This window comes from Phoxinus phoxinus (assembly GCF_949152265.1).
Source record: "Phoxinus phoxinus genome assembly, chromosome: 2".
NCBI lineage: Eukaryota > Metazoa > Chordata > Actinopteri > Cypriniformes > Leuciscidae > Phoxinus > Phoxinus phoxinus.
Genome location: NC_136877.1, coordinates 42,011,963 through 42,034,707, shown reverse-complemented (window position 1 = coordinate 42,034,707; position 22,745 = coordinate 42,011,963). Strand labels below are relative to the sequence as shown.

Genomic DNA, 22,745 nt, shown 5'->3' with positions numbered 1-22,745 from the left:
AGATGTGTTTTAAATACATGCTTTTTGTGTTATACTAGTGGGGTCCAAGAGACGTATTGAAATTCTCTAATTAATCATCTAATTTAAACCTGGAAATAATCAGGATTTTCTAAAATTTCTGTCAATTTGTAAAGGCTAATGTTTAAAATATAGGTCACTTTAATCAAATTACTGTCACTGATCATGTGAACTTCTTTGAACAGATTGTGAAGCGCAAGATGATCTTAGTAACATTATGACATCATGCTTTTTTGCATTTTTCGTTTCTTTTCACGCAGATTGCTATACTGTTGTTCATATAATTTGTAATGAACACTTCTAATAGTGGTCTCAGACTTTTTGACCTCATATACAGTATGTATAAGGCACTTACACTGATGAAAGTCGAGGTAGGGAAAGCGAGGTGGGTTCTTTGTCTGATGTGATCCTAAAAGCATTTGGACACTCAAGACACAGTTTGAAATGTCAGGCCAGGTCTGAGTGCTAGATTGTGGAGAATGCAATAGTTTGGTAGGGAAAAATATAAAAAGTTTGAGAAACCCTGGTACAGAAGAACACACGTGATGCAGTTATACAGTTCAGATATCTCTTGTAGAAAAAATTCCGTTAAATTTACAGTAAAAAAATGGCAGAATTGGTTGCCAGAAATCTACAGTAAAAAATACGGTAGCAACATTTTAGGTTTTACAGACTTAACTTTACAGTTAAAAACGGTTAGATCTATCACAATTATTCACTGTATATAGTACAAAAGTTTCTGTTGAACAATTCACAGTTTTTCACTGTAGCATTTTTACGGTCTTTTACCATTAGCTAAATGCGAACGGAGCTTTTATACCGTTCGAACATTTTGAGGTTGGCTATTTTATTTTATTTGGAAAAAAAAGGTAACACTTTATTTTACAGTGTCCTTGTTACGTTACATGTTCTTACTGTAGTAATAACAGTAAATTATGCATAATTAATTTAATATTGTTAATTAATATTACTCAGTACTTTAATGTATAGTTGCACTGTAAAAGGAACACCTTAAAATAAACAGAAAGGAACTGATGTTTGTTTCACGCAAATATGGTTTATAACTGAATTTAGACACAAAGATGCAAAGATTGCACGGCTCGTATAATATTTCGATTTACACCCTGAGCTTCGCCATAAAAAAAATTCTCACGGTTTAGCACCTTCAACTAACCTTGAAAAATGAAAAAAAAAAATGTATGCGTTTTAGCCCCTATTAGAGCAAAATGCCATAGACTTTTATAATGACGAATTCTGTGCCAAGATTTTTCCATCTGATTTTTCCAGATGGAAATTGTTTTGGCAAAGGGGAAGAAAACTTCCCCTTTGCCAAAACAATTTCCATCTGGGCCGAGTCCCAGCAAGACTGCCGCTCAATTTTACCGTTAAAATCACAATAATTTTAGCTTTTATACCGTTCGAACAGTTTCAGGTTGACTATTTTATTTTATTTAGAAAAAAAGGTAACACTTTATTTTACAGTGTCCTTGTTACGTTACATGTAGGCTACTTACTATAGTAATAACAGTAAATTATGCATAATTACATGCACCACATGTTGTTAATTAATATTACTCAGTACTTTAATGTATAGTTGCACTGTAAAAGGAACACCTTAAAATAAACCGAACTTCTATCTTTACTCTTCCCCAAGATTTTTCCACCTTTTCTTCCCCTTTGCCAAAACAATTTCCATCTGGGCCGAGTCCCAGCAAGACTGCCGCTCAATTACCACACTCCAGTACACACAGCGCGCGCTAGGGAGAACTCAACAGAGAGAGAGAGAGAGAGAGAGAGAGAGAGAGAGAGACCTGTCTCGCTGATGGATCCGGCCCGTCCACCCACACAAACTCTCACAGGCAGCACTTGGTCAAATACCACAAAGAAAGAATGAGCGAATGAAAAAAAAAAACAGTGCAATAGAGGAAAAGATGCCGTATCCCCCTCCTGTCTGTGTATTTTTTTGGACCGAGGCGACTCCCCCACACCATCTTCCCGAGAGCTTATGAAAGACGAGGGATGTTTATGCGTCTGACAGCGCTCTCCTCTCTTTCAGCAGTCGTTCTTTGCTTTTAAAACCATTAACCCTGCCAGCTAATGTCATGATGGATTTCATAAGCGAACGCGCTCTTAGAGCTGCCAGGCCAGACGTCAGGCATCTGCTAACAAAAGCTCCTATAGCTTGAGCAAAAAGGCGTAGGAACATAAACAAGATCCTTAAAAACAGCCCATAAAAATTCTTTGCTATGGAAACATGGAAATGAGATGCTCTGTTGTAGACGTAAACATTTCTAGATGTTAATATAACCCTGAAGACATCCTAGCGTTACACTCGATATTTCTCCTTTCAGTGTGTTGTTGAACTTTGCTCCTCTCGGCTCTGGTTTGTATCTGTTTTGGACGTGTATGATGTGTCTTAAGTGGAGGTTATGTAAAATAAAGGATGTTATATTGGGATCCTGCGCCGGCTGTGTGTAGACAGCTGGTGTGGCGGATCAAAAATGGGCACAGCACCTGATGCCCGCTGCCCACTTCTGCCCAGCATAATGTGCCAAAATAGACAAATGCCCACCCTGTGGCCCAGAGGGAGTTAAAAGACTGAGCTTTCCCATTTTTATATATATGCCTTTTTATTAGAAGGTCATGTAGAGTTGGGTTCTGTGGAGGTTTTAGTCAATCTTAGGGTGATCGTTCACCCAAAATTGAAGATTCTATCATCATTTACTCCCCTGTGTATTATTTATTTACTATAGTATTTATTATTTATATATTTTATATATTTTTATTTTATATTCAATATTATACGTTTTTCATCTAATATTTATACTTAATTTTATTTCAGTTTTATTCCAGTTACTGAAAACAAGTTGCAGTTTAATGAAGGGGACAGTTTTTCTTTTTGTTTTCATACAATGAAAGTCGATGGGGTCCAATGTTGTTTTCAGCATTCTTCAAAATAACTTCCTTTGCCTCGTTTATCATCTTCTTTTTTAATCGAACTTGTAGGGTCATTAAAAACAAGTTTTGGCCAAAAGAAGTTATTTTGAAGAATGTTGGTTGACGGTAGCCATTGACTTCCATAGTATGAAGAAGAAAAAAATACTATGGAAGTCAATGGCTACCGTAAACTGTCTGGTTACCAACATTCTTCAAAACATCTTCTTTTGTTTTCAACAGAGCAAAGAAACTCATACAGGTTTGGAATGACACAAGGGTGATTAAATGATAACAATTTTTTTCATTTTTGGGTGAACTATCCCTTTAAGTGAGAGTGATTTGATATAATTCATCTGTCCATCCTCCACCCTTGTTCCTCCATCTTTGTTCCTCAGTCTCTCTCTCTCTCTCTCTCTCTCTCTCTCTCTCTCTCTCTCTCTCTCTCTCTCTCTCGTCCCAGCCCTGGCTGTGTTCATGCCTGTGAGCACTTCATTATGCTGTGAGGTGTTGTGTTGTTGTCTGCAGATATTGATCTGACTGTGACAGAGGGACTTTTTAAAGGGCCGCTTTGACTGCAAAGTCTGTGAGGGACAATTTCATTACGTTTTGTTGCCGTCGGCTTCGAACGCACTAGAACGACATCCTCTAAAGTCTGGCAATCAGCAGGCGTAAAGCAAATACAGACAGCCCCGCTATTTGCCAAATGTGTGTTTTTGCCAGAACTTTTATGCATCTCATTGCAAGTTACATTAATCGTCTTGATAATTAAATGCCAATTGTGTACTGCAAAATTAACTTTTATTCATCCAACACAGTTTTACAATTACCGCATTATTTTAGCCTCCACATTGTGCAAACAAAAAACACAGAGCGGGTGCATTGTTAAAAAGCTTGTCAGGCCCAATTGTTCTTCTGTATATTGTTTTGGCACATTTTTAAATAGCTTTACAAAACCTCTCTCCTGTTTTGCATTTGTATTACATTGCTTCCTGAAAGTTTTCTTAGCCATTGCGGTGTCTATGTGCAGACTTCCATAGACAGTGTGTGTGTAAGTTGCCCATTACTTTATTGCAGATAAAGTGTACTGTAAAAATACAGTAAAAATACTACTGTAAAACATACAAGATTCAACCACACTACATTGTTGTCCAGGGCGTACACAGGGTTTTATAATGACTGAGGTCCCAGAAGCTAAATTTAGATTTCCCGTATCCAAACATGTGCATTTTAAGACATTTGAAGGGCAAAAAAATAGATACCAATTGCTTTAAAAACATGTCAGTGCAATGGTCCGTAGCATAATGATACCTGCTCTTTCTCTTTCATCTTCATCACCTTCTCTCTTTCTTTTTCTCTCAGTCTCCTTATCTTGCCCTGTATCTCGTCCTTTCCCAAAGCTAAGCTTTGATTGACACATTTTTCTTTGCAAGTGAAGAAAGTAAACATTTATAATTGATATTAAGAATACATTCTTAGATAAGTGAATTTACTGAAGAAGGGTACCAGGAAAACTAGGTAAATAAGTGTATTCAATTTAGTCACATATGTCCACATTCATTATTAAGCTTATGCCTAAGAATATGATGAAAACGACTTTGTTAATGTTTCTTGTCTCGTCACATTGACAGTTACGAATTGCATGAATCGCGTAAATTATATATTTTCAGTTTAAATTGCCGAAATTAGACAGAAGTTCAGAAAACAGCTGGCAAATAGTAAATGTTTAGTTGCTTGCACCTTATCTCACACTTTATGAGATTAACTGAAGCGTCACTCTACACTCAGCAGCTTTTGTGAACATAACGCTCTCCTACTTTGATTTGATTGGTCATCTCAAACATTTTGACATTGATTAGAAATGGAAATTGAATACTGGGTGCATTGCACTGAGGGATTAAGAGAGTCGAAAATGTATTGCATTTACAATAAATAAATCATTTATAATAAATGAAATTCAATAAATAAAGTTAATTTCATAGATTCATGTTCTAAAACCGCATAGGGACCTCATAAATGTGACTATTTCCATGGGCTAATGTGAAAATCTAAATTAAATAAGCAAAGGTATACAATATAAGATATGATACGGAATAACTGTCCTACTTTGACCAGGTCAGCACCTCAGTTTTGACCAAACTTCAGTCAGTTTTCTATTGGAATATCTTGGTCAATTTTACCACAGTCCTTTAGCCAGTGAAGCGTTAACATGGCTCTTATCTAACTGCGTGTTTTTTTATATCTAGGAACAGTAATGATGATACTTCATAATGGCAGAGGAGGTTAGAGCAGAATTGTGCCCCTCAAACATTCGTTTCCTGTCTGATTCACGACATCATTTGTTCCAATGCCTGATTCATCATGAGTACCACTTCAAAGTCTGGGCCTGGAAGCGGACATATTGATTTAGAAACGGCCACACACACTGTATTACATATACTCCTGAGAGAAAGCGCATGTTTCTCGTCAGTAGAACAACATCTCTCTGGAGTTATTTGAAGTCTAATTTTCACCATAAGGGAGACTAAGACCTGACATGTCCTCTACACAAGTATGATAAAAGTGCAAACGCTACCTCATCAAGCTTGATTTAGGTCTATAATAGCTTAGCTAATTGACAGCTCTGTTGATTTTTATCATTTTTATACACAACTATTCAGAAGTTTGGGGTCAGTTACACACACACACACACACACTAAAACATAGTTTTTGTTTGTTAAGCTATTTGAATTATGAGGACTCATGAAATGTCCTCATAAACCACGTTTAGGTTATAATACCAATGTAATACACATGTCATTATAAAAATTTGTGTACACACACACACACATATTGTTTTGGGGAAGAGAAAAAAATATTATATTCAGCAAGAATGCATTAATTTGTCATTTATAATGTTTTATTTCTGTTTCTGGTTCAAATTAATGCTGTTCTGTTAAACTTATCCCGAAAATAAAATATATTTTTTATTGATTAGTGTAACTTTCATTTGAAATTGGGTAAGTATCCAATTGGATTATCCAGAAATACAGTTGTGCTCAGAATTAATGGCACCCCAGGTAAATATGATCAACAATGGCTGTAAAACATAAATCTGCATGGTTTCTTCTTTTGATCTTTCATTCAAAAGATTTGCAAAAATCTAACCTTTCATTGAAGTAAAATAATTTAAAGTGGGGGGAAATCACATTATAAAATATATGTTTTTCTCCAAAACACATATTATATTTTAAAATATAATTTATTCCTGTGATAAAACTGTGATTCTTCAGTGTCACATGATCCTTCATAAATCATTTGAATAAAATGCTAATTTGAAACATTTCTTACAACATTTTTGAAAACAGTTGCTATTATGCTATTCAGATCTCATAGTGATTGATTTTTTTCTAATCAAATCCTGCCATTTGGTCCTCTGCTTTCAGAAGGCGCTCTGGGAAATGACCGTGATGAGTGATGCTTTGTGACTGTAGACGAGCGGCTCGTCTGTGAGAAGTTTCTCCTGGTTCTTCAGTGATGCTGAACAGACTGAGAGATGAGCGAATCTACACAGAACTGCTGAACTGCACACATGTCTTTGTCAAACTCCCCCTTCTGGTGTCTGTGAGTACTGCATCCTTCACATTCACTAACACCTAACAGCAAAAAATCCTGCTATGCAAACCTTCACAAGGCCTGTTAACACGTCATTTCTGTTTTTTGAACCCTATGCAATTTGTGTCAATGAGATTGTGTTCAGATCAGAGGTAGGGATATAAACGTGTCATGTGTTGGGGTAACACATTTTGCATTTGTTGAATTGACAAAACAAAAGATGTCTCTTCCACATCAGCCAGAGGTTTCTTTGGATTTGATTTAGGTTGTATGGGAGCCAGTTACTCAGTTTGTGATCAGATAGCAGAGCTCTGGAGGAATGACCCACAAGTTGAGAACAGGGCTTGCATTCAGAGAGAGTTCTTCCTCGATGCAGCGGCTCCTGCGCTGAGAGAGAGAGAGAGAGAGAGAGAGGGAGAGGGAGTTACTGCTGTTACTGCCGCTGCCTCGGGTCTGGCCGTCTTCCAAACAGAAATCAATGCAGCCTGGAGTCAATGGAACTTCAAATCTGATTCCTGTGCGATGTGCGTCTCTACCATCTCAAGAATAGGCTTTGGAATCGTACGGACTGTAACAATTCTGGCTCCAATTCCGACACCTTTAATCACTGCATTAATGATATCTTTTTTTTCTTCTTTTTTTACTTATCTAAGATAGTGACTGCTAAACAAAACAATACAGTTTTTACTTACATATTTTAATGTTTTTGTTTAGTTGAAGTTGCAAGTCTCAAGCCTGAAGTGAGATGATTTTGAGTTTGTCATGACAAAGGTAACACTTTGCAGTTCAAATAAGCTTTGAAATGAACTAAACCTGCTAAAAAAAAACATATGTGAACGGACATTACATTTCTTATTTGTTTCCTTAACAACAGTCGATTTTATTCAGGATTCCCGCAGTCTTTGAAAACCATAAGGACATTTTCTTGACCCGGAAAAGTAGTGTATAATAAAATCTTGGAAAATCATCGAAGTTTCAGAGTCATTACCGGATTCATTAAAAGAACCGACTCATACGAGTCATTAGTTGTAGAGTACTTTTTTCCTTTTTCTAAAGAGCATTAAATGGGCATCTGTGTTTTTGGTCCATTTCTCCAAAGAAAATGTGCTAAAAATTCTCAACTTGTGTGATTACATTAGAATGGCCACAAAGCTAAAAGTTAAAAAGCCACACAAAAAAAAAAAAAACCTTTGTCAAGGGGTGGAACCTCAAATCTCAGTTCCCAATACACTCCCTAAAAACAGGTTTTCAAAAACAAAACTTCTTGTGTAAGCACACTCTTTCTTTACTCCTCAACTGAATCCAGCTGCTGCTAAACTGCAGTGCATCTGGGCAGAGAGAGAGAGAGAGAGGGGAAAGAATGAAACGGGTTAATGTGTGCGGTCGACCCAATTCCATCCTGAATGAAAAAAAGAGCATATACAACATTTTATTTATTTATACACTTGCTTGATTAATGGAAACGAGCGAGAAGAACAAGCCGTACAGCGAATCAGCCTCCTCGCAGAAAGGCAAACCCGCCTCTAGGCTGTGGTTACAAATAAGAAGTCTCTCTTTAAAAAGTAGTCTGGGAAAAGCTGCTGTTGAGATCTTGATTTGTATATTATGCTCGAAAGGAAAGTTGACGCTCCCAAACAAAGCCAGCAGGATGAGCGTTGAACTTTGCCCTACTGACTCACATTACCGTTTCCGATATGTGGCAGGCTCCCAGGCTATCACTATGAATTTATTGTGCAATGCAAAGCAGGTGTGCATTACATTTTATCACAAGGCAAAAACTATAAACGTACCCCTTCAATCTAAGACTCAACATGTTAGCAAGAAGTCTATCTAATGCTGTGTTTGTGTGTGAATGATTTGAGTCCCGTTTGTCCCCTACAGCCTCACAGTGAGTGATGATGATTGTTGCATGCCTTCCTTCTTCCTGCTTCATTTAAAGTGATTCCTCAGGGCTGTAGCAGAGGTCCGGTTTTCTTTTGTTTTTGTGAGGCAGACCTGTCTGACACACCTTGTTTCTTCTGTTGTTTAGGGTCCAGTGGATGCCTTTTGTCAACGATCCCATCCTGGGCACTGGAAGTTGGCACGGTGAGCATCTCTACCCGATTACCTCCCTGCAAAAGCTGCACAGCTTCTATTTGCTCATTAGTGGCGTAATTAACCAGCGCACCGCTGCGCACGAACACCGGACCTCCCCATTCCTCATTTCTGTCTACCGGGCCCCCAATAATCAAATGGACACATTGTTTGATATTCTTGATGCTCTGTTTGTTGTTAGGATGACAGAATGTTTTAAAAGTTACATTTTTAGCCTGGTTTGCCTCAGCAGACAGTCAAGTCAAAATTACTTGTACAGCTCTTTTCACAATACACGTTGTTTCAAAGAAGCTATACATAAAATCATGATGGTAATATTTTAATATCTTCATATAATATAATTTATATATTTAAAAATGTTCTACAATAGAATCAATCAAGCAGTTGAGATATGCTATATAGAATATATCATCCCATGCCACTGTATGTATGTGGATCAATCTAATGCATTTCCAACTTTATATATTGAGCTGTGAGATTATTTACTTTTTGCAACGATATAAACAATCACACAGACAATATTTGCTATGCAGGTAGAAAAATACTAAATATTCAACTTTTAATATATTACTGGCTGATATTATAGTTTATATTTTTATATAAACTGCAGGGATGACATATTTTTGTAGACCAAAACCCGGAAACGGGTTAGCATTTCAGCACTCACACTCTCAGGGAAATTGTTTTTTTAATAAAGCCTGAAAGTCTGTCAGAAGTTCAGAGTTGGTGACGTTGAAGTCGAGGAATCATGATTTAGTTTATTTATAGCCTATAGGCTAAGGTTAGCTTTTTATTTCTGGCGATTATATTTAAATTATGAAAAGTATCATAAACTTTTATTGATCACAGAGCTTGTTTCTTTTGTGATAATTCAAAAGCCTGGAAAAATCCTACACTGTGAAAATTTGTTGGTTTATCTTAGATATCCCCCTGTAGTCAATCATTTTATCCCTTAAAACTCACCTTTGATCACCAAAAGGACATATTTAAAAGTTTGTTCCTTGAATTTTTTTTTTTTTCATTTAGTACACGCAGTTTTATGAATATGCAAATTAACCCCGTCTCCACTCACTCACACAAGCTCAGAGATCCATTTGTTGACAATGTTGACGTGATTGGTTACAATGTAGCTTGTGACGTCAGAAACACCAACGATTTCAAACCGCGGTTTTGAGACTGTCTTTTTTCACTGCAGTTTTAAGGAGAAAGTACTCGGCAATGTTGTTGATTTATGAATTTGCACATGGTTTGTCTTAAAGCATATTAAAAACACCACATAGACATATAAATAGACAGGGGACTTAAAAAAAGTAAGTAACCTGGTTGCCTTTAAATGTTGAGTTAATCGAAGAAAAAAAAATTGGGGGGATTGGTTTAATCAACAGAAACTCAAAATATGTCATCTGAACCACATACATTATCACATTTTTTTTGGCAAAAGAAAACAATGTTATAAATCATTCAAATATAATTTTTACACGTGTTTTTTTGGGGGGGGGGGGGGGTGATGCTAACCAGTGTGATGCTAACTTCCGGGTTAGCCAAAATATGTCATCACAAAATGATTGAGATTGCCAATCAAATCAGAGAAGGCCGGCTTTACTGTTTACAGATTACATACTTAACAATGAAAGAGTTCAAGGTAGGAAGCTAAACATTTATTTTTTGATAGTTTCTAGTACGCTATAAATGTTAAATGACCAAATATAATATCCAGTGATGCAAACTACTCAACCTTTTGTCGAATTCCACCATTTTGAATTGAAAATATAGATTTATGTGATATTGAATGTGAAACATTAACAAAGCCATTTTCGGCATATTAGGTATACGATTAATGATTGAATGTGTGCTTATTTCAAAATAAAATATGATTTCCAAATGTATTACTTAATGAATTCTGGGCTTTTGCTGTTGTTCTTTCTGATTCTTTGTTCCCTTAAACCCCTCTAATTCTTTTATTTAAATTCTTTAAATAAAAAGATCAATGGTTACAACCTTGCATAGTCTACTAATGTGTTTGTTACTGTCCCTGAATTTGTTGAACAATGTCATTTTTTACATAAAGAGTCATGCATCCAGACTGCTAAATATTGATGAGATTTATGGTTTATTATTTAACGGAATAGGCGCGGACTTCCCTGGTTCTGGCTGAGACGCAGAGGGCTGTACAGTATCCGAAGGGTTCTGCGGCGGCGCTGGAGGCGGGTGGGGCGAGCGCAGAGGCAGAATGGTTTAGGAGGGCCTGGGTGGGACTGGTGCATTGTGGGGGAGCAGCCCCAGCTGTCCTGCCGCTGCGCTCTGCTCTGCTGCATGCTTCTTCTCCCGGCGTCTGGCAGACAGCCAATGGGAGGAGGCGAATCAGTGGCACTCGAGTTCAGTGTGTCAGTGCGGGTAGCAGTCTGCGAAGGGATGGGCCGATGCAAACACACACACTGCACCACTGCAGCACTGGCCTACTTTACCTTTCCACGTATCACGTCATACTGATGCACATAGCTGGGAGCGCTAACGGGATGGCTTGTGTTACGATATTTAGCCAGGAGGTTTTACTGCAGTCGTAAGCTGCAAACTGCATACTCAATTACACAACACTGCCATGCGTCTGTATTCACTGCGCTCGCCGGTGCAGACAAAGAGAGAGAGAGACGGAGAGAGGTGGGGTTTATATAGTCTTGATTATATCACTCGGTTTTAAAGCTTTTAAAAACAATGCATTAGAACATATGGAAATGCAAGTGCAATACATGCATCCACAGGACACAGAACCCGATGACGTCAGAGTTTGTCATCTGTGACCTCTCTTCTCTCATTTCTGTCCATGCTCCCTCGCCGTCTTTGTTCCCGTTGTTATTTTTCTTTTCTCCGGGCCAGACGGCAGTGACTGTTGGCTTATTAGCTATCTCGTGGCAGTGCTGCACTCAGACAGGTCTGGGTCATGCCAAGCTAAGCCCCTCTTCCTCTCATTAAAGAGCAGCCGGGTAATCGCGGCTAAGCAGCTGGTTAACTCCTAATGCAAAACAGCAAATATCGCATGCGTTAAAGTGGCCTCTTCGAGCTGCCAAAGGTGGACATGTGAAAAAACAAGCTGGGGTGACCTATGTATGTCGAATCCACTCTAGTCGTTTGCGCTCTGCTTATTTGTGCTGGCCTAAGATTACCTAAGGACCTTAAATGAACTGAGTGAAACAGACAACCGGCAAACTTATAGAAAACCCTGATTCATCAAGGTGCTAGTTGAAAGAAAGCAGGTTATATTTTGACTGGCGCGCTTGGGAAATCATACGCCAGGCGTATAAAGCGGCACAGCCAGAGGGATGTTTTATTGCTCAGAGGTTGCTCCTTCATTGCTTAGGTGACTTAATATATGTTTTCTTTCGCAGAATCTACTTTGTGTCAGTTGTTTCTCCTGAAATTCCTTTGGAGAAACGTGCTGTGGATAGTTTAGCTTAGATCATTTGGTCTAGGAGGAATTTGATGAGTAGAAATTGGCCAATCAGAGTGCACTTTGAGACTTTGTGTAAAAAATGTAAGATTATTGATGTTTTTTCACTCCAAGAAAAAGATTTGAGAGGCAGAACACTTAATTTGCTCTCCATTCATTGCAGTCTAAGTGACACAACTTATTTTTTAAATAGACTATAGATTGTATGTCAGATTTTTTTTAAAGATTTTTCCCCCTTCCTGCTGCATTTAGCAACTTTAAACGCTTTTTGATTTTTTTTAAGACTTTCCAATATGACAATTAATTATTATTATACTTATTATTATTATTTACATGATTAATTATTTTATTAGAACAATTATCAAAATCAATTACAAATGTAATACAGTTATTTAAAAAATATTTTTTTGTCCTTCAAACTGTACTATAGACTTGCAACATTTCATAAATATTGAAAGGATTGAACCATCAGAGCTTTTGTTTAATAGGTTTTCCTATTTCTTCGGATGCAGTAAAATGTGTGAGTTGTCATAAAACGAGTTTAACAGGAAAAAGATGTCCTCGTAAAAGTTGTGTCATGACAATGATCTTCCGTCTGTCACTCCATCTGGGCAGCAGAGAGGACATCAATCATACCCACTTTTGAAACAGATCTGGAAAGACATGCGAAGTAGTGGTTTTTAAACAGACTCTGTGGCTGAGGCTTTCGACCGCTGGCTCTGCGTGTGTGTGCGCGTGTGTGTGTGTATGTAAGGAGGATTGAAGCCAACACGTACAGAGGCTGCTCCTCAGCCTTTGTTCTCCACAGTCTGTAAGAGCGATTGATCGGAATTGGACTTGCAATGTGATATCTTTAAGAATGACCAACTTTATCCCATTGTGTGCAGTCCAGTGTTAAGTACATATGAAACATGATAATGCATGCAAATACTGAAAAGCAGTCAACATGTAAATATATACGCTTATGTATTACAGTCCTTTGTCAGTGTTTTAATTCACAATACAATAAAGAGTAAGGTCTATAACTATGCAAATCTCAAATCAGAGTGACTCTCTCTGAGCTTCTGAAGCTAAAAAGCGTAGAAATAAGCCATACATGTGGCTTTAGCATAATTCCCACCTCCAGATGTTTCTCAATGCAGCTTTTAAGCTCAGATTGTGAGCCAGCTAGTGCCAAACTAAAAAGAATAATAAAAAAGGGGTGAATATTAACAAAAAAAGCCCCTGACTCACATTCTCAGGTTTGGGGGCAGTTAATATTAGCATACCTATTGTTCCTCAGGAGTGAGGTGACAAAGAAAGTGCTTCTCGTTTCAATGCCCCTCAATTGGTTTGAAATTTTCTTTGTGCAAAAAGAAGCAGATTTCCCTGCCCCCACCCCGTCTTCCCGCTCGGGCCACAAAAGGCGCATTTGCCTGTAGATGCTTTGGGATCCACTGGGAGATCACCAATAAGCACTTCCATCATGCTCTTTAACATACCGGCCAACGGCAGAGTGCTTGAGAGTATTGTTGATGGCTAACTGGCCATTAACTGCGTCTATGCCAATATTTGTAGATGGGATGAAATATTGATTAGGCATCTACTTGCATGCACTTGTACATATATTGCTATGAAATTGTGATGAAAATGCATGTTTGTTTGGGTGTTGACTCATTTTAACATGACAATAATAGATGATTATGAAGCTGGTTTTGCATTGATAATCAGGACACCAGAAAAAAAAATTACTGTATAAGGGGTCCATTGTTATTTAAATCAGTTTCACAAATCTCATAAGTGGCATTATTACATTTTCTATTTTTATATATTTGTATTTTTCGGCCAAATGTTACTGACTGAGGTGTAGCATGAGGACATCTAAAGGAAATTAGATGATTTAACTCAATCACATCATTCCTTGTGAGACTGGAAGGAAGGAGAGGCTGGTGTCATTTGGAAAGAGACTTTGCGTGTTTTGAATAAATGCATACAATTATATAAATCTGGTGGTTCACTTTATAAGCACGCTGTAACCGAAATGTGAATGAATGCTAAACATATTTGAGAGAGAGAGAGAGGGAGAGAGAGAGGGAGGGAGAGAGAGAGGGAGGGAGGGCGTGCAGTAGACAAAGAGAGAGTGCATGTCTTGGCACGTTGTCCTTCATTGAGGCTTTTAAAAAAGCACATGTAAAGGTCACTCAGAGAAAAATAAAATAAAATAGATTGTTTTGAAGAATCTAAATTAGACGCAAACTGAAGCAAATAATATAATCCAAACACAAATTATTACTTGGGGAATGATTAATAATAAAGGTGCACACAGAAGGTTTTGTTTACATTTATCGGGCTCCCAATAATTGCAGTGGATTTGGCTTTATTGGCACCTTTCAGCCCGCATAGGATCCGTGCACACATCATGACAATGGATATTGCTTTGGATGTTAGATATATGCTTGTGTCATGATGAACACTGTCTGAAAGTAAAGATGTTATTGACCCAGTCAATTGCACAACATGGCTGGTCATGTGATGACAACATGATGACACCCAATCAGCTCCATGTAGAACAAAAGTACATACTTTTAATGATGTTCCTCAAAAGTGCTGTTCATTTCTTTGTGTAATTTTCTTTTTACATTTTACACACCACCTGTGTGTTAATAATAACAAGAGGATAAAAATGATGCAGATTTACTGTTATACTGCCTGAACTGAACATTTTCAGCATTAAAGTGCTGTTATTTGACTCATTTTGTGCGGGAGGGTTTTCACCTGACTGCAAGTAAAGCAAATATATAAGCACTAACCCACAAAGACCTCACAGAAGACAATGCTGACAGACTCACAACACCTCAGTCAGAATATAGTCATGTAAACCAACGGCTCTTTATTAATGTATGTTTTAACCACACTGTTGGGTGAAGTATTATAAAAACGAGAAAGTTAAACAATAACTGTAATTCACATAAAATGTGTTATGTTGCTTTTTAATAAGACCACAAAAGAAAAAGGGCGGGCCGCGACGAGCCGTGGCTGAACTCGGTCACCCCGCCTCTCTCTCTCTTCCATCCAGAATCTGTCCAATCAGCGCGGCGTATGCAAATCACAACCCAGCGCAGCACAGTCTCGGCCCCGTCCGACCGGGGTGACGTCATGCGCACATATTCTCCGGTAGTGCCGCGTCTGGCTGCAGCGAGTCAGACAGCGATCAGAAACGAGCTGCAAGGGAGGGGTGCGCACTCAAAGGGGAATATTGCCACCACCGGCATTCCAGTCTCCGGGAATAACGCTATTTCTACACTTCGGAATTGCACTGATTTTTATGATTTGGACACGAGGAAAAAAGGACGCGCATTGAATTCGCACCCGTGGAGCTTTTTAAACCAGCCGTTCCCAGCTCAATCCCACCCTCCTGTAAGTTTTCCCCTCTTTGTTTCCAGACCTATCCAAGATGCCTAGTTCGCTGTTCGCCGACATGGAGCGGAGCGGCAACGGCGGGCAGGGGGACGCCCTGGATGACCAAAGAGCCCTACAGATCGCCCTGGACCAGCTCTCCCTGCTCGGACTGGATAACGATGAAAATTCTCTGTATGACAACGAGCCCAGGAGAAAGAGCGTGAACATGACCGAGTGCGTTCCCGTGCCCAGCTCCGAGCATGTTGCCGAAATTGTCGGCAGGCAAGGTAATCATCATCATCATCTTGAACTAAATGTGTGCATGCGGCTATGTAGAATCGCGTTGTGTTATTGTGACATGTGGTCATTTGCATGTGTGATATATAGGGAATGTAGGTTATAGCCTATTTTCAACTGCACTGCCCTCCTTATGTCCGACCAAACAAAAGCATGGGAGCACTGACATAACCCAAGCTTAACTACCTTTAATATGTCATCTCCTTTTTACACAACATTCCTGTATATCTGGACTGAAGTGCCATTTTATTGAAGCAGCTGCGGCTCTTTCTTTCTTTGTCTCAGTGGACTTTGTTTACACTCCCTATATAGCCAATTGGGAATAGACTTCCTTAACCAGGAAACATCATTATATAGCCTAGATCTAGGCGGCATCATGTTCAATGGGCTATCTGAGGGGTATGAAGGGACAGAGCAAGTTGTTGACAGTATGATTAGAGTGTTGCGTTGGGTCAGACTCTCTGAAAAATCCTGAATTCAGCATGCATTTTTTCTCCCTGTGCTATTTTTGACCCTGCATGTCAAGTAGAAGAGCATGTGGTTTGAATTTATGCCGCACCAAAAAAAAAAAGACGACAAAATTGTTGTCCCCCTAGACTGTGCGCTTGCACCCATCGTTTTGTTTTGTGCCAGATTGTGTTTGCCTTGTCTTATTTTTTTTTTTTTTTATTTCTCGCAATTGTAGGTTGCAAAATTAAAGCCCTGCGAGCAAAGACCAATACGTATATCAAAACTCCAGTGCGGGGAGAGGAGCCAGTCTTTGTTGTGACAGGCAGGCGAGAGGATGTAGCCATGGCGAGGAGGGAGATCATCTCAGCGGCCGAGCACTTCTCAATGATCCGAGCCTCGCGGAACAAAAACAGCACCCTGAATGGTAACGCCACAGTGCCCGGCCCGCCCAATCTGCCTGGCCAGACCACCATTCAGGTGCGGGTTCCCTATCGGGTGGTGGGTCTGGTGGTGGGACCCAAGGGGGCCACTATCAAGCGCATCCAGCAGCAGACGCACACCTACATCGTCACACCCAGCCGGGACAAAGAGCCCGTGTTTGAGGTGACGGGCATGCCTGAGAATGTGGACCGGGCCAGGGAAGAGATTGAAGCACACATCGCCATGCGCACCGGCGGCCTCATCGAGTTCACAGACGAGAATGACTTCCACGCCAACGGCACCGACGTGGGTTTCGACCTGCACGGGAACGCCAGCCTGTGGAGCAAGCCCAGCTCCAGCGTCACGCCCACCTCCGGTCGCAAGACTTTCTCCAACTACCGCAACGACAGCTCCAGCTCTCTGGGGAGTGCCTCTACCGACTCGTACTTTGGCGGTAACAACAGCAGCTCCCGCCTGGCTGATTACAGCCCGCCCAGCCCCGCCCTCAGCTACACTGCCTCCAGCAACGGCAACAACAACAACAACAACATCAACATGAACGCCAATGCCAATGGATTTGTCTACAGCGGCGAGGTGATCTCGCCCGATTGCACTGACATGACCTTCGAGTCGTCGCCAGGATTCGACCCCACTCCTGCGCCGCCGGGCCTGATGTGGTCCCAGTATGAGCGCGCCAACGGCACCTCCACCTCGCCACCCGTTTTTCCCGCCAATGCTTCCACGAATGCCAACGGGCTGCGCCGGGCCAACAACGGGGTGGGTTGCACCAGCCAGCCCAGGTTGTCCCCACCCCTGCACCAAACCAACGGCGCGGCGGAGCACCCCCTGGCGCGCCGGGTGCGCAGTGACCCGGGCGGCGGCACCCTCAGCTTCCCTGGCTACTCCCCAGCCCTCCCTGGATCCCATCACCCCGGTGTGCCCTCCGACTCCTCCCTCTCCTCGTCCTCCTCATCTTCCTCATCGTCCTCATCCGGGATGAGCCGCAAGGGCAGTCGGGACTGCTCGGTGTGCTTCGAGAGCGAGGTGATCGCGGCCCTGGTGCCCTGCGGCCACAACCTGTTCTGCATGGAGTGTGCCAACCGCATCTGCGAGAGGAACGAGCCCAAATGCCCCGTCTGCCATGCATCAGTTACTCAGGCTATACGTATATTTTCGTAAACAGCGACAAGAGCGTGGCTTCGTGAGACCCTAATAACGTGTGTTATTGTACATGTATATATACATATGTATGTAGAGCTGCAGTATCCAAAAAGGGACGGACGTTCCGGTGTAATTGTTCATAATGTACTGTAGCTCGGGACAAATATTTTCAACATCTAATGCATGTTTTAAATATTAAAGCCTAGTAATCAATAGTTTTAGTCAACTGTACACAAGCGTTAATGAAGTAAGGACAGCGAGCAGGTACCGTAGTCAGTTTGCCGACTGTTAGCATAAACGAGCCTTTCGATTCCGCTGATCGAATGTACTGGTAGCAGACCTCGAGGTTGGGGAATCTGGACGGCTTCCTGACAGACACACACACAAAGACTTACAGCGGTGGAGATACTGCAGCTTATACGATGGAACTCGTTTAAGGGAGAACAGCAACATATCCTACATATATATGTATAGATCAACCAGAAATTCCACAAGTTTTAAATATTCATGACATTAATACAGATTGAAGTATTTTATTCTTTTTTTGACTTGAAAGATTATATTTCGTATTGCAAAGATGTTTACAGATATTTTAATTTAAGTTCAGTGAACTTTTTTGTAGCTGGGTTCAAATATCTTTTTATTTTTTAGTATGGCCTTACGGCAACGAACACTGTATTATTTTAATATCACTCGAAGTGCGGATGGCGATTCAGACCACGAAATGTGTATTTGCATCGAACAGTATTCTGTTGGGTTGGAGGGTTTCTAGGTTCAGCAAAAAAAATGTCTTTTGAATCCGTTTCACCCAGCATATTTTCTATTCAGTAATATAAAGCATATTTTATTCTATATTATTACGAAATGTATGAAACTTAGTACGTTCGGAAAAAAAGGAACCGTTTAAGCTTTCTAAAAATTTGTATGAATTAGATTCCAGTGGGTATCACAGAGTTCTGTTCTGTTGCGCCACTATAGGTTTAGGATTTCTATTTTAATACGTTTGTTTACCACTTGTTTATGTATATTATGTAGGTGAAGTTACTTGAGCGTATATGTACTTTATTGAGCAAAGTTTAAAAACAAAGTATATTTTATTTTATGATAAAAGGCCTTTAACCTCATGGTCAAATACTAATATTATATTTGCTGAAACAAGATTTGAAAATGTATCAAGAGTTTTATTTTTCTGACATTTAAAGTTCTACATGACAAAGTAAAACTTAAGTAATGGTGCTACTTCATGTTTTTTTAAGTATTTCTATATAAGTCCAATAAAATGGTACATGAACGAGACGTGTTGATTTGCTTATTGTGGAAAAATCTGCTGTGTTTCTATGCTTGATGTGGTCTCGAAGCTTTCTTTCATTCAAACTCCCTTTTGCTGGCCAAAGTGCTTGCTTTTATAATAGTTGTGTCTGCTCAACTCCACGTAATCTGCACTGAAATCATTTTAGAGATTTAAAAAAAACTGCAGTGATGAAGAAATGGACATTTGTGATGTCATCTAACTAACAGGTTAAGTAGACGCTCAGGTGTTTAAAATAGATTTATTATGCTTTTAAAAACTGTCTTGACACATTCGGGTCATGGGTTATATTGATGTCAGAGCTCTTTAGTCATTAAGTAGTGAACGTTTTTATGTTTTCCTTTCTTCCAATGCTGCTTTTTGACTTTCATTCCTCCCAGCAGCTTTTGCAGTGTCATGTGGTTTTTTGTGGAAAGACTGACTGAGAATATTCCCTGCTTGTAGATAATAAATGCACTGCAAACAGGCCTTAATGATCAGTTTAAAATGGAAACATCCAAATGCTGGCTTCACAAACCGGCCCTCATAAACCGTACTATTAGGAAACAATCCCAGCACTGGCAGAAAAGAGCTGACAAGTGTTAGACCTAAATACAGAACACATGCCCTGTGTTGGGTTCGCAGCTTGACTTCTTAGAAAGAAGGGAAGAAATACAGGAAGCAAATATTTAGTCGGGCAGGTCTCAGGTTGGGTTTTATTTGTGTTATGTGTTGAGGAGAAAGGAGTTGGTTGGCGCAGGGTTAAATTCTTGGGTCAGAAGTGAGTGCTGGCACAATAATCTGAATGTTTTTCCTCTTATGGTAATGGGTTGCTTGGCACATGGAATATTAAATTAAGATGAATTAATTATTCATAGTTGATGAGCCTCCCTGCTGTTTTTATTTTTAAATGGAAGATGGAGCTAAAACCATTATTTTTAAGTAAAAAGGGGGGTTAGAATTAATCATATCATAAATAATATATCATATTATTATGATTAATTATGTGTTATTAATATATTTTATAATAGGTGTTAGTTTGATTTAAATGAATGTTTTCTTTATATGTTTAACTACCAATCAAGGCATAAGTTAGAAGAATTAAACATATATTGTATTATGATAAATTATGCATACATGTATTGTGTTTAATCTTTTTAATATTCCCATCCAACCTAAAAAAAAAAAAAGAGTATTTTTAACAAAAACCTAATATCCACTGCTGGGCTGGGTAACATATTTCCCATGAAGCTGCAGCAATGACTGAATATTAATTTTTGAAAGTGTTAGTATCCTGGAAATATCCAGAATACCAATAAAATATCTCCACCCTTTCCTAATGCATCATATTCCCAGTCCTTAGCTCCCCTAGCTAATCAAACCACTGGATCCAAGTGGGAAACTGAGATTGGGAGCAAATGTCTGGGGTGTCTGTGTTTCCCAGCAGCATTGGCTGGATGTGACGGTGACGATTTGTTGAAAGGAGGTCATTATCTATTTTTAAATCGCCAACTTAAGCCATTCGAGTTAGGAGCATGTCTGCACAGTCCAGACCAGACTGCCGCGCATCGTTTCTGGCGTCTGCGACCGAAAATAAGCTTCCGACGTAATGCTTGTGTTTATTATTCAAGCTTGTGGCCCACAAAGAAGAGGAAAGGATTGATCCGTCTTTGTCTGCCCTGGTGCTCCTCGCTCTGTGTCTCCTCCCTCTCGTCATACAGTCATCTTTAATTCATGAGACACAGTGGTTGTCATTGTGCGCTGGAGTGGCTTGGCTCTCATTTGATTTGACTCCTGCCACCTGACAGTGCACTGTTGCTTGCTAACTAGCATCCAGGATTTCTGTCAGTGTGCACCATCTCACGTCCCCCGTGAGAGCGGCAGACACAGCTATTCCTGCTAACAGCCCTCCATCATCAACATATGTGCTGATGAGCCTATACATCCACCCTATGTCAACTGTAACTTGTCCCCCAAATTACCCCTCAAAGTCCCCGCAAAAGCCTTCGGAATAAAAAGAATTGGTTACGACTATGAAAGTGATTCGCTGATGGGGAAAGTATTCAAATGGCTGCAATAAGCCTCTGAGGATCGTACAACATTACCCGCGAAATGAAACGTCTGTGTTAACTGCCCAATGAAAACAATGAACAAACTTCTGAATGAGGAAGCTGTGCATAGTTTTTCAAAAATGTGCAAAGAATGCATTATGTCATGGTTGCCATCAATAGTAGGCTACAAAAAAAAAAAAATAGTGCATGTCTGTTTCCATTCACAGACATTGGCACGTGTAATCGCCTATATATGAAAAATTGGATGTATAGTTCATCTTGCTTAAAGGCCCACCGAAGTGCCTTGGAGGAACGCGCAGCTTTGTATGATGCATTGACGTAATTTCCTCTGAAACAGGAAGCTAAGGCGGGACATATTGAATGGCTCCTCCCAGTTTTTAAATAGCCAATTGCGTTTAGTTTACCTCACAGACTGCAATTCGTACTTGACAGCAGCATGGAAGCAAATTCGAGTGCTGATGATACGTTGGACTCAATAGTAGAGGTGTGAATACATTTTAGCCTTTTCATTCTTAACCAACGTACTGTTAGAAATCGGAATAAAACTCGAGCGTTTGAGCAACCGAACACACATCTCCAACCTATATTGCTCCGTTACGTGTCAACGGTCACTTTGCCCAGGTGGTATTATAGCATAGGGGGCAGGACGCTTTAGATTCTAGAGAGCATTTGATTGGACAGTAGATGTGATGATAAGCTTAAGTCCGCGGTGATGTCATAAAAATCCGTGATCCATTTTAGCGGAAATGAGAGACCGTACGTTTTGAATGCTTATATCTCCTAAATGCGAATTTTGTCATTGTTTTGGAACACACCAGCTTAACCTTAAGGCTAACATATTTATACTAAAAGCTAAAACAAATATTTGTTTTATTTTCAGGGGGCCTTTAACCTGCATACATATTCAATAGACTCACATAGAGCAATTTATACTTTACAGCAAATCCTGTGTTTATACTATCACAAATGTAATCTGTATCGCACATCTCTTTATATAAAAGTTAGGCAAGTATCTGCATACCCTCATTTAAAGTGATATACACTACATAGCAAATCTCAACTGCTTGACTTTTATTTTGTCACAAAATGTAACTATATTATCACCCAGCTCTTCATACGAAGTTGTATATATAAATAAGTTTATCCGCATTCATAAAGTATATGCCTGGATGTGATGGTGAATGTGAATGTGACATTTACTGAAATATGCATGGATAAACATATATGGCAACTTTTTATTGACGATATCTATTCTCTGAGCTCTGCTTTTGTTCCCTTTAAGAAGTTAATGTTAGTCGGCACTCATATATGATTGTGTAATTCACAAGAGACTTTAAATGTGATGCGTGCAACATGCATTTTGGTCCTTTAAAGAACACAGAACATCAGCACTTGCCAATTGATGGTTTTCTCTGGAAACGGTACTAGAAACACAGGCTTTTTGCAGTGTGTTAATTATGTTGGCTTGACAGAGCTACCATACTGTTATAGTACAAACTTGGGTTAGATTTGTTCTTTCAATATCCCTAACCAGAGACCGAAATGTCTACGTGCAACTCACTGCCCAAAGTATCAAAACTACAGGAGGCCTATA

At 39.6% G+C, this 22,745-nt stretch overlaps 1 protein-coding gene across 1 annotated transcript; it reads left to right on the top strand.

Moving 5' to 3' along the window:
• The first annotated feature begins 15,201 nt into the window (after positions 1 to 15,201).
• Positions 15,202 to 19,284, top strand: mex3b (mex-3 RNA binding family member B). Its single transcript, XM_079597938.1, has 2 exons — positions 15,202 to 15,750; positions 16,446 to 19,284. The coding sequence occupies exons 1-2, from the start codon at positions 15,519 to 15,521 to the stop codon at positions 17,807 to 17,809; spliced, it is 1,596 nt and encodes a 531-aa protein (XP_079454064.1). The 5' UTR covers positions 15,202 to 15,518; the 3' UTR covers positions 17,810 to 19,284.
• The last annotated feature ends 3,461 nt before the right edge of the window (positions 19,285 to 22,745 follow it).